The 12498-nt window shown below is 46.0% G+C and overlaps 1 protein-coding gene across 2 annotated transcripts; it reads right to left on the reverse strand.

The window, feature by feature from the left end:
• Window positions 1–1181: 1181 nt before the first annotated feature.
• RDH12 (retinol dehydrogenase 12) lies at window positions 1182–10326 on the reverse strand (the record flags this gene model as incomplete). 2 transcript variants are annotated; one of them, XM_082649059.1, is made up of 7 exons in its annotated part: window positions 1182–1284; window positions 4034–4223; window positions 5886–6095; window positions 6926–6994; window positions 8066–8221; window positions 8700–8818; window positions 10259–10326. In XM_082649059.1, 7 exons carry the CDS (start codon window positions 10324–10326, stop codon window positions 1182–1184), a joined length of 915 nt encoding a protein of 304 aa, XP_082505185.1. The 2 variants fall into 2 exon arrangements, with proteins under 2 accessions (XP_082505185.1, XP_082505184.1); XM_082649058.1 differs by having other exon boundaries at window positions 6926–7030.
• Between the last annotated feature and the right edge of the window lie 2172 nt (window positions 10327–12498).

A 12498-nucleotide genomic window follows, 5' to 3' on the forward strand; every position in this document is an offset into this window, starting at 1 on the left:
ACCTCTGGGCTTAATCTATAGTGAAGCTCAGCATCTGTATAATTTAAGTCACTCCTATCACTTCTTAGATAATCAAATGTGAGAGCTGGAAGAAACTGGAGAAAATACTCAACTGAACCATCTTATTCTGCACCCAGAGGAGATATTATAAGAAGGTTATGAGTGGCTGGGTAGGGTGAGATAGTACTCATTAAACTTGGTTTTGGGACTTCCCTGGTGGTCCAGCGGTTGAGACTCTGTGCCCCCAATGCAGGGGGCCCGGGTTTGATCTCCAGTGAGGGAACTTGATCCCACATGCTGCAACTAAAGATCCTGCACGCCACAACAAAGATCCCATACACAGCAACAAAGACCCGGTGCAGCCAAATAAATAAATAAATAATAAAACAAAACAAAACAAAACAAAAACAACAACTTGGTTTCATTTCTCCCTTGCTACCTTGAGAGAATAAATAAGGCAATAAGGTGAATGTGCAGTCTTTATTTTCTCTAAAAATTGAGGTAAAAGGGAACTCTTTAGAAAAAGAAACCATCTACATTGAAAATGGGACGGTCCAAACTTACACAATATGTTAATTATATCTCAGTAAAGCTGAAAAAATGTGTTTTTAATTTTTTTTAAGTACTGGAAAAAGAAAACAGGAAGGTCCAGCTTTACATCGTTGCTCCAGGATGCTCAGAGGAAGGAACTAAAATTGGCCAAGGTTGAGCCAAGATTTTCCTGAGTTGGTCCAGACTCCAGATTAATGTTTCAAAGAGGAAAGAGATCAATCAAGAGTTTTTGAGTCTATAGTCCCTGGAAAGAAGTGACGTTGATGCTCCTGTCACCTCAGCTGAGCGTGCTAGCTGGTCTTGGTAAGGAAATTGACCCAATTTCCCAGGTTCTTCTGCCATCCCTGTGCCCAGCCTGGCATCTGCCCAGTCCTCCTGGTCCGAGAGGGTGGCCGACTCTGCAAGTCTTGGAGAAGAATACTCTGTAGGTGTGACTGTCTCGTGCCATGAGCCAGCCTCACGAGAGGGTTGGGTGTGCGAAGATTTCTAGAAGGGTCAGGAGTATCAGGGCAGGGCAGGATTCGCAACAGCAGCCAGCCAGGACAATCCTGCAGGGTGGGCCTTCTCCTCGGTCCCCTTTCCTTATGGCATGGACTGAGCCTCATACAGCTGTGCCTATTCCACCAGCTCTACTCCCACTGGATTCCCAGCAGCTCACAGCTGACGTTCCACAAGCGCTCAGCCGTTTTGTTATTCCGGGCCCTTGGAGACACCCAAGTCTTCTTGCAGTCACTGGAGGGCATAGAAAGGGGGTGAACATCCAGGAGTGAAAATGGACAGTCTGGAAAAGTTTATGTCCTCTTCTTCAGAATACATTTCTAAATGTGTAATAAAATACATTAGATAAAAAGAAACTAACTGTATTGAAATGCAGTTTTAAAATATTTCCTTTTCTTTTTTGCACTGACTTGTAAAAAATTTTAATTTTATTGGAGTGTAGTTGATTTTCAATGTTGTGTTAGTTTCAGGTGTACCTCAAAGTGATTCAGTTATACATATACATATATTCATTCTTTTTTAGATTCTTTGCTCATATAGGTTATCACAGAATACTGAGTAGAGTTCCCCATGCTATACAGTAAGTCCTTGAGGGTTATCTATCTTATATAAAGTATAAAATATTTTAAAAACAATGTGTGGTATAGTAATGTGTTCTATTAGAAGAGCTAGCACTGGGTCTAATCACTACCAGATTTCAAAGTATTGGCGAGAAGTGACATCCTGAGGTATCTGCAACAATTGCAATGTGACATGAAATTATTTATAGTTTTCTTGGGGACAAAGTCACCGGTATCACTACTACTGCAGTTCACTTCCTACATTCATAATCAAAGGAAATGGCAAATTTCAGATGGAGGTTAGTGAAACTAAAGATGAAATTATCTTTCCATCCAGGTTTGAAGACCCCTTAAATTCTATCCACAGACCCCTTGTGTCCCATGAACCCGACTAAGCACCCCTGTTTTGTTTTGGGGTGAGCAGGGTTGGGGCAGAGCACACTGTTCATGGTGTTTTTCTTTAAATAGAAGTTTTGGACTTCCCTGATGGCGCAGTGCTTAAGAATCCTCCTGCCAATGCAGGGGACACGGGTTCCAGCCCTGGTCCGGGAAGATCCCACATGCCGCGGAGCAACTAAGCCCATGCACCACAACTACTGAGCTTGTGCTCTAGAGCCTGCGAGCCACAACTACTGAAGCTCACACACCTAGAGCCTGTGCTCTGCAACAAGAGAAGCCACCGCAATTAAGCCTGTGTGCCACAACGAAGAGTAGCTCCCTCTCGCTGCAACTAGAGAAAGCCCACACACAGCAATGAAGACCCAACACAACCAAAAATAAATTTTAAAAACTTAAAAATTAATTAAAAAAAAACTGGGATCATACTGTACCTAGTTTGGGGAGGATATCTTTCTCTTGTTAAAAATGTACAATTTTAATTTTACAAGTAATGAATTAATATATAATCTTTAAAATTTATTTTTAAATAATAAAGGAATACCTAGAGTAAAAGGTTAAAATCCTCCTTCACACTGCCCCCCACCCCCCGACTCTTCCTCAAACTCCCTGGAAGTAACTACTACTGTGTAGTAGTTTGCTGTGTATCCTTTCAGACTGTTTTCTATGCATGTACAGTGAATAATTATATAGTTCTATATTTCATTTTTTTCTGATAATATTATATCACTAACATTTTCCCATTAATTGAATATTGTTCAAAAATACTTTTATACAGTGACTGTATTATATTTTATCACATGATTAAGGAGGGGTGTTAAACACCCAGACTCCAGGGTGGCATTGTCTAGTAGAAATATGATGCGAACTACAAATGTGAACCACATGTGTAACTTTAAATTTCCCAATAGAAATTTTAAAGTATTTTTTTAAAAAGTGAAAAGAAATAGGTGAAATTAATTTTAGTAGTATATTTTATTTAACCCAACATAGCCAAATTATTTCAGCATGTAATCAATATAAAAATTAATGAGATAGTTTACATTTCTGTTTTTCACACTATGTCTTCAAAATCTGCTGTACATTTCACACGCACAGTACGTCCCAGATTGGACTAGCCATATCTCAAGTGCTCGGTAGCCATATATGGCTAGTGGCAACCACACTGAACAGCACGGCTCTAGAGCCAGGCTGCCTGGGTTTAAATCCCAGGCCTACCGCTTATAAACTATATGACCCTGAGCAAGCTAATTTTTCTGTGCCTCAGTTTCTTCATCTGTAAAATGGGGACAATAATACGATCTACCTTTCAGAGTTGTGATGATTATACGAATTAATACACGTAAAACTTAGAAGAGTGCCAAACATGTTGTAAGAGCTCAAGCAACATTAGCTATGATCATTTATCCATTCCCCAATTGTTGGACACTGAGGCTATTTCCAATGCTTCCCTTAATAAATGGTGTACCAGTGAACCATCTTGAACAAAGTGGGACAGAAAAGCAGACTGGGCTGGATCAAGTCATGGAATGGGAAGAAATGTAATCCTGGGCTTCCCTATATTCCCAGACTCTGATTGCCCATTGAGTTTGTGATAAACCTCAACATCAAAATGTCTATTTTTATGTTCCAACAGATAGTGCCAGTCTTCGCAGCTTTGGGAGAAGTGTCCCTAGAGTTCACACTAGGGACAGGTGACTTTGCCCTGGAGTTTCGTGCTATGTGTCATTTAAAAATTCATGAAGGAAGTCAGCCAAAAGCTTCAAGGAAGAGAAAAAGGCTCTACAAAGGCTTACCTGGAAATGTGGCACACAGGTTTGAAACAGAGCCATAAAACCAGCTTTTGCCATGTTTCAAATGTAAGTTTCCTTAGAAAAGTAACAGCATTTGGTCTACTGGCCCAACGTGAACCTGGATTCCCCCATCAGGCACAAACTTGGCCACTGGGGGTGCAAAGCCCAGGGAGTCTTATGCCTGCCTCACCATACACACAGGTGATGGGGAGAACGCATGCGGCCTCTGCGCACCTGAAGTACTTGCCGCTCAGGGGCTCCAAGCCCTCAGCCAGGGCGCAGTGCAGGCTGGTCTGGGCCCCCTCCCTTGCCGTCTTGAGGAAGGGGGAGAAGAGCTGCCAGAGCAGGCACAGCAGGAAGGAGTGTCGGACCAGTTCGGAGCGGACGATGCCTGGGTGCACTGCGTAGGTGGTGACCCCCGTGCCTAGGGCAAAAAGGGCACAGTTAGACCAGAGACACACTCCGAGGCCGTGGAAACAGCTCATCTCCTGCAGCAACATGCACGATTGAGAAGAAAGGACTTGGGAAACAGAACCCCAGTGTTCAGAAGACACCACCTCTAGCCAGGTAGAATCTCATGAGTAATTAATTGATCTTATCCAGAAAGATCTATAGCCTTCTCAGCCTTCTATGCTCCAAAAGGAATGCTTGGTTGAACATCCTTCTATTTTAGTGTCATCTTAATCTTTGGCTTAAATGGTATCTTTGGAATTTCTATTGGAGGGTCTTAGGGGCAGCAATCCTGTTAGAAGGTAGGAAGCTAGGACCTTGTTGTGAATTGCATTTGCCGGGCAAGCACATTTTATGAGGTGTAGATTGAGGGGTGTTGATGGAAATGATCAGAATTAACATGCCCCCAAGACACCCCTGCCGCCTCCACTATTTTTAGTACTTATTACGTACAAGGGCTGTGCTACATGTTTTATGTGTTATCTCATTTGACTCTCAAAGAGGTTCATAAGGTCGGTAATATTAAGAAGCCCATTTACAGCTGAGGAAACCGAGTTCTCATCACAGACAGGTTAAGTAAATTGCCCAAGGTCACACCTGGCTGGTTGCAGGGCCAAGGTCTGAACCTCGATGTAGAGTAAAGAGCGTAGACTTCTGAGCTAGATTGCCTGGAGTTGAATCCTGGCTCGCCTCGGAATTAATACATCTTGCTCGGGCAAGTTTCTCAAGATATCTGCGCCTACCTCTTCTTTTGTAGGGAGGGGAAACATAATAGCACCCACCTCATAGCATATTAAATGAGTTGAGACACAGATAGTATACGGCACACACAAACTCTCAATTACTGTTGTCATTATTAGTATTCATTTAAATGATTACCCTATTCTTCTACTTTCTGCATTCTGATAGTAAATACCATTTTCCCCAAACTCTGGCTTATTCACTGTAGCAAACGGTCCTCCAGATTCACAGATGTCAGTGTCAGAAGCTCAGCAAAAACTCCAGGGCAGCACAGAATCATAGGATCAAGAATGGCCTCACCTCATTTTACAGCTGAGGGGAGAAATCAAGGGAGGTCAAAGGGACATGTTTGTAGACACACGTGGCTACTATGTGGTAGAGCAAGAACTTAGACCCAAGTATCTGAAACCCTGACTCCAGGCAGTGAGTGGCGGCTCTGTAGCTCAGCTCACCCTGTAAACCTCAGCAACTGGCACAGCAAAGGAAGCACCTGGTTTAAAGCAGAGTCCCCACTTTCCAGTCCTCACTCCTTCACTTGCCATATAATCTTGGGCCGGCTGCTTCTTGGACTTCAGTTTGGACCCATAAAATAGTGAAAACAATACCTACTCTGCCTGTTGCAAGAGGTTGTTGTGAAAAATCAGATGAGATGATAAATATGAAATAAGATGTGACAAAGCACATAAGGTTTATAGGTTCCTGACCTCTGTCCAGTTTTAAGCTTCCCAAGGGCAAGGACTCTGTTTTTACTCAGTTTTATAACCTCATTCTCCTTAGTGCACAGAGCTGCCACTGAAATGTGCACGTTTGACATCCTGACTTCAGAAGTTTCTGTGAACCTCTAATCTGGACTGAAGCCCCTGCTTCTTAACCCTGGCCCTTTCTCTAGACTTACCTTGGAGCCTCTTGGCCAGCTCACGAGTAAAGAGCACATTGGCCAGCTTGCTGTGGCAATAAGCAAAACCCCGGTTGTAGGACTTCTCACCCTGGAGGTCATGGAAGCGAATCTTGCCAGCATGGTGGACCACTGATGACAGGTTCACCACCCGTGCAGGAGCGGACTCCTTCAGCTGCCCCAGGAGCAAGTGGGTGAGAAGGAAGTGGCCTGTGAGGAGAGCCAGCAGAGGAGATTGAAGAGTGGAACGGCAGCCCGGGCTCGGGGTGTGGGAGCTGATGTATGACAGGGCTTCATCACTAGCTCACTATCTTCTGGGTGTGAACATTTTGATACCATGAGTAACAGTGTTAATGGTCAGTCAGTCTGAGTTAGTGGAGTCCTCAAGGCAAGGGCCAGAGCTGGACTCCAGGTAAGGCAATATATACGTAATCTGTTGTTATTTATTCCTCTGTCCTTGCCCCGGTCAGGAGCAACTGCTAGCTTCTGACATCCCCCGTCTGGTTATGATCACACAACTGTGGGCATGTACAGAAGGAAGGTTGGAATAGTCAGGGAAAATAACTTTTGCCGAGGATCAGAGAACCTGTTCTGTGATCCCCTCACTAGAGCCATTGCCTCGAGCTGTGAACACTAGCCTCTCTCATACCTCAAGTCCTCAAGGTCTGCCTCCACGATGGACCAACCCTTGCTTGCTTGGTCCTCAGTTATAGATATGACCCCCGCTCCAGCCAAACACGGACTTCTCCCCCACTCCTGACCCTGCTTGGCAAGTCTTGCATTACCACAGTCCCATCCAAGAAGGACCTTCTTCCTGGTATCTCCTATGTTTGGGGTTTCTTAACGGTATGAGTAGGATAAGCTCTCTTTTTTGTACTGGTTAGGAGAGAGATAGTGAAAGAAAAACCAATACCTCCAGTCTAGCAGAATCTTGGTCTCTATGAGGACCAGTGGAGATCCTCAGCACTGGTACAGGGTCATCTCCCTACAGAGAACATGATGGCGTATGTCTCGCTTTTCACTCACTCTAAGATACTCACCCAGGTAGTTGACTCCCAGGTGGGTTTCAAAGCCATCAGCTGTCTTGGAATATGGGCACATCATCACTCCTGCATTGTTGATCAGAATATGAAGCTGCTTTTCCTCTAAAGAGCACAACCAAGGAGACCATGTGGTTAGCAAGGAGTCAGCTAGCTGCCAGTCCTGAGTGTTTGTTCCTTGCGTTTGGACCTATCTCAGTGATATTCAGTAGCCACTGTCATTGGGTTTCTAATTTTATATATATATATAAATTTATTTATTTATTTTTGGCTACGTTGGGTCTTTGTTGCTGCACATGGGCTTTCTCTAGTTGTGGCGAGCAGGGGCTACTCTTCATTGCGGTGTGCGGGCTTCTCATTGTGGTGGCTTCTCTTGTTGCGGAGCACAGCCTCTAGGTGCATAGGCTTCAGTAGTTGTGGCACGCGGGCTCAGTAGCTGTGGCTTGCGGGCTCTAGAGCACAGGCTCAATAGTTGTGGCACACGGGCTTAGTTGCTCCGTGGCACGTGGGATCTTCCTGGACCAGGGCTCGAACCCGTGTCCCCCGCATTGGCAGGCGGATTCTTAACCACTGCGCCACCAGGGAAGTCCTGGGTTTCTAATTTTAGTTGCTGTTATCTTCCTGGACACCATTCATTCATTCATCCATTCATTCAGCAAATGTGTACTTAGTACTGACTCTGAGCTGGGCTGGGCACTGGGCATACAGTGGTAAAATAAGACAGACATGGTTCCTGTCCCTCATGGATTTCATAGTCCTTGATAGAAGATGGTCATTTTCCAAGATACAGAAGAATATTGGCAGCAGCACAACTTCCCCTTGTGCCTATGGCCACAGAAGTTTGATTCTCAGGATGAAAGAAGAGAGTGGCATCAGGGCCACACCTCGATGGCAAGGTACAAGCCCAGGCAGGGAGCTGTCACCTCCACCATTCCCACTGCTGAGGCAAGGAGGTGAAAAGGATCCTGCCCAGCCTGTCCACCCGCCATCCCCGTGCCAATTCCCTGCCCTGCTGGTTCGTGTGGCAGAACCTGTGCAGTGGAATCCATGATGGGTCTGATGTAAAGGTCAGAGCTGGTCCAGGGTGGAGCAGCCACTCCCACACCCAGCTTCCTGCCTTTCTAACCCCCAGGGCCTCACCTGCCCGGAAGCCCTCAGCAAAGGCTCGGATGGATTTGGTATCAGCTAGGTCCAGTTTCCGTACCAGCACCTGGGAGTTCTTTGTATCAGCTCGGATTTCACTGGCAGCAGACTCCCCCTTCAGTACATCTCGGCAGGCAATGTATACTCGGGCTCCTGGGGCCAAAACAAACAGGCAGCAATGTGTTCAGACCCTGGGCTGAAGAAGAGTCTAGTGAGTGAGTTTGGGACTGGTGGACAGAGCATTCCCCGCACCATCCCTAAAGCCGTGAGTGGCTAAATTGCCACTTCCAGATTCTCCTTGCTATCAGCTTAACCCCAGGCTGGGAACCCTGGTTTTTACACCCTGATATTTAACATGGCTTAGGATCTCCTTTTAGAATAACTGACCTGACCAATATTATACACGGACATCATTGTTTTCCTTACTTTATATAAATAGGGAAGGAGCAGGAAGGAAGGAAAGTTTAAGCCACAGAGTAAGTTGGTGTCACAGCTGGACTTGAATCCCAGGTTCCTTGAGTTCCTGACCAGAATTTCTAAGCCCAGGAGGAAAGATAAGGGAACATGAGTAGAGTTCCTAGTGAGAAAGACAGGAGGTGCTGCCCTGTGGAAATGGAAAGGAAGGACTTGCCTCTGCGAGCAAGCTCTCTGGCTGTCTCCTTGCCGATGCCTGTGTTGGCACCAGTGATCACCACCACCTTCCCGGGAAGCTGCACGTTTGTTCCACAGACACCACCAGCAAAGAACTTCCTACAGGCAAGAGAAACAAAACATTTATGCACCATCCTGTCCAATCCCAGACTGAGATACATAAAATCCACCCAGCCTCAAAGAGGGATTTCTTTTTGTTGCTGTCAGGAGACTTAAAGAAGCTAATCTTCAGGGGACAGCGTCTCCCCAGTGGGCAAGGCAGTCTCCTGCTTATCAGCTCAGCTTGGGAGGTCACGTGCCCGGAAGCTACAAATGATCATGTGGGCAAATAGAATAAGTTCTCTTGAGCCAGGGCCAATGGTTCCTTGTTAAACAACAAAGATACCTCGCTCCTATCTCTAGAGGTTCCCAGAGGTCATCTTCCTTCTCTATCCTGCCCTTAAAACACGAGGGGGATGGGCATTAGTGGAATCAGTGGTCCTGACCCCTCACCTTCAATAAGCATCAATGGTGAATAACTGATGAACAGCACCTCCAGGGTCCCATATAGAAATACGGCTCTTGGGCTGCCTCTCCAGTTTTAGAGAGCCAGAATATTCTGCCATCCCACTAGAGATTTCATACTCGCCATCCATGCACAGAGAGGAAACCTCCCTTGTTCAGACCTCTGTGCAGAGAGCATCCTTTTACATAGAGTTGACTTGATAAGTTCCCAAAAATAGGACGAGAGGAAGTAAAGCTAACATCACCTGAGCATCATCCAACTGCCAAGCACTAGGCTAGGCATTTTCCAAGGGAATTTAATTCTCTCAACCACTCTGTTATTATCCCCACATTACAGTGGAGAAAGCTGAGGCTCAGAGAAGTTCAAGTCACTTGCTAATGGTGGCAAAACTGGAACCCAAACCCAGCTTTCTATGACGGGACCTAGAGCAACACTCTGTCTCTGATATGTCCATTTAACCTTCTTTATCATCAACAATTTAAAAGTTCTCTACTCATAACACACATTTCTTTGACATCTCCAGAAATCTTCCACAGCAAAAGAGCCAACCCAAAACGTTAGTTGAGGATAGTCTCAAAGGGAAGAGAGTGTGTTCCCTTCCCCAGATGCCTGGTACTTAACAACTGAGTCCCTCGGCAATGACCACCCACCGTAATGCAGCAGGGCCACCTTGACTAGGGACGGTGAAGAAAGGGAGACCTTCAGAGGAACCCAAGGGAATGGAGTGAAAGAGCAAGGACTCCCCCATAAGATGTCTGTCAAGCTACTTAACAGAGTCATCCACTCAGCCTTCCACTAGCATCAGAATTCAAACCCGCCCCTCCTCTCCCAGCCCCAGGTGCTTCCTTCTCGTTTCCCACCACAATATTCATAACTACCTCCTTCCTTCCTGCTTTTCCTGCCTGACTTTCTCTCCCTTGGCCTCCATCCCTTTCTCTTCCTTCAGCAGCTAAGAACTCATCTTCTTACAAGCTCCGTGGCTCCCAATTCAGGGCTTTGTAAACTATTGAATGAGTTACTGAATTAAGACAAACCTGATGGATGGAGCTGTCACATACAGGAAAGAAAGGAAGGAGGTGAGCAGTCCCAAGAAAACCAGCATCTTTTCAACTTCTTTAGTTGCTGCTGCTTTACCAAGAGCAACTTTGACTCCAACTCTGGCTCGGGCTCCACCTGGTCTGGCTCCAACTCTTGGCTGCTTCTTGCTGCTTCTCTTTCCTCCAGCTCCTCTCGCTCCTGGGTGTTCAGCAACAGCCTGGCTCTAAGCGTAGCCCAGAATCCTATTTAAATCCGAGAGCTGTCAGAGCACAGCCTGCTGGGAGATGTAGTCCTGGGAGAGAAGGATGGAGAAAAGAGCAGAGCCTCACACTTACCGGCAAAGAGAATGAGGGGAGATGGAGAACTGCCCCTAACTTTCCCACCCTCAGTCATTTCTCTTATCTAAGGAATGTGTTCCCTCCACCACCCTCACTTCCACTCCTGCAAAATAGAATATTTTTAACTTTAGCAGCAGACCCCATGATACTTGAAATACAGTGTGATTAAAATAGACAGACAAGGAAGAAACCCCCAGGAGAGAGGTGAGAGAATTCAGGAGAGTGTTTCCCTTGGTGGGGAAGGGGTAGAGACTGGGGTGGGGTATGTTGGGATCTCCTGGGGGGGGGGCTGGTAGTGTTCTGTTCTTTGGGGGAGTGCTATTACACAGGTGTGCTCACTTTGTGAAAATTCACTGAGTCACACACTTGATGTGTACACTTGACTGTGTTTTATGTTCTGTTTCAATGAAGTTAACACACACATGTATCATACATGCCAAAGAAAAGGTATAGTGTTTCAGTGCACGGGCTCTTAGCATGGACTTCTTGGTTCAAATCTCAGCTGAACTGCTTACCAGATGGGTGGCCCTGGGCAAGTTACTAAACCTCTCTGTTAACTCACTTTCCTCACTTGCATAATGGCATGATAAAATATACACCTACCTTTTAAAGTATTAAATTAATTAAATAGGTAGGAAATTTGAGACGGAGACTAGCACATTGTAGACACTGTATAAAAGTTGGCTGTTCAGGGACTTCTCTGGTGGCACAGTGGTTAAGAATCTGCCTGCCAATGCAGGGGACACCTGTTCAAGCCCTGGTCTGGGAAGATCCCACATGCCGTGGAGCAGCTGAGCCTGTGTGCCACAACTACTGAACCTGCGCTCCAGAGCCCGCAAGCCACAACTACTGAAGCCCACACGCCACAACTACTGAGGCCCGGGCGCCTAGAGCCCATGCTCCACAACAAGAGAAGCCCCTGCAATGAGAAGCCCGCACACCACAACAAAGAGTAGCCCCCACTCGCCGCAACTAAAGCCCGCACGCAGCATCGAAGACCCCAAGAAGCCAAAACATAAATAACTTTTTTAAAAAAAAGAAAAAAGTTGAGTTTCCCTGGTGGTCCAGTGGTTAAGATTCCGCACCTCCACTGCAGGAGGAACGGTTTCCCTGGTCAGGGAACTAAGATCCCTGGTCTGGGAACTAAGATCCCGCATGCTGTGCAGCAAGGCCAAAAAATATATATATTATAGACAGAGAGTTGGCTGTTATGATTAGCTGTATTGATTTCTGTCCTACTTGCTTTATTCAAGGGTTTAGTGTAGAAAAGGGAGAGGTAATGAATGCAGGTGATGTTTCAGTTGAATGCTATTAAAGATGACGGGAAAGACGAGAAACAAACCAAGCAGAAACTCTCAGTGCCCTCTGGAGGTGTGTGAGGGGATGGGAGGAGGATACGTAGGGTTCACAGCCTTTGCTCACTCAGTATTCCTCTCCTGGACATGACTCCAAGAGTCATGCCCCAGATCTGCTCCTTCCTGCAAAGCTAGAGGAAGCTCCAAGAAGACACGAGTGATGAAAGAAGACTCTTGTGGCAGGCAGGTGCTCACTCCTTCATTCATTGATTCATCCATCCATTTAACACACACTTACTGAGCATTTCCTGGTTCCATTCCTGCCCCTTGCAAATCCCAAGAACCTGATGAACAGAACAAGGAGTAGTCAGATCATTCCCAAGGGGAATCCCTCTTGACTCCCAGGTTGCCTCTCCCATCTCTTCGTGCTTTTCCTGCTCTGGGTCCAGTTCACTGCAGCAATGTCAGCTGCAAATACTGCAGAGTCCCTGAAGCCCCTCAGGGGAACTTTCTGCTGGTGTTCCCCAATGCCTTCCTCCTAGTGGATGTCTGCTGGGCAGACATCCTTAAACTCAGTGAATACACACTTAAGATTTGTGCATT

This window comes from Grampus griseus (genome assembly GCF_964374135.1).
Source record: "Grampus griseus genome assembly, chromosome: 2".
In the NCBI taxonomy this organism is placed as follows: Eukaryota; Metazoa; Chordata; class Mammalia; order Artiodactyla; family Delphinidae; genus Grampus; species Grampus griseus.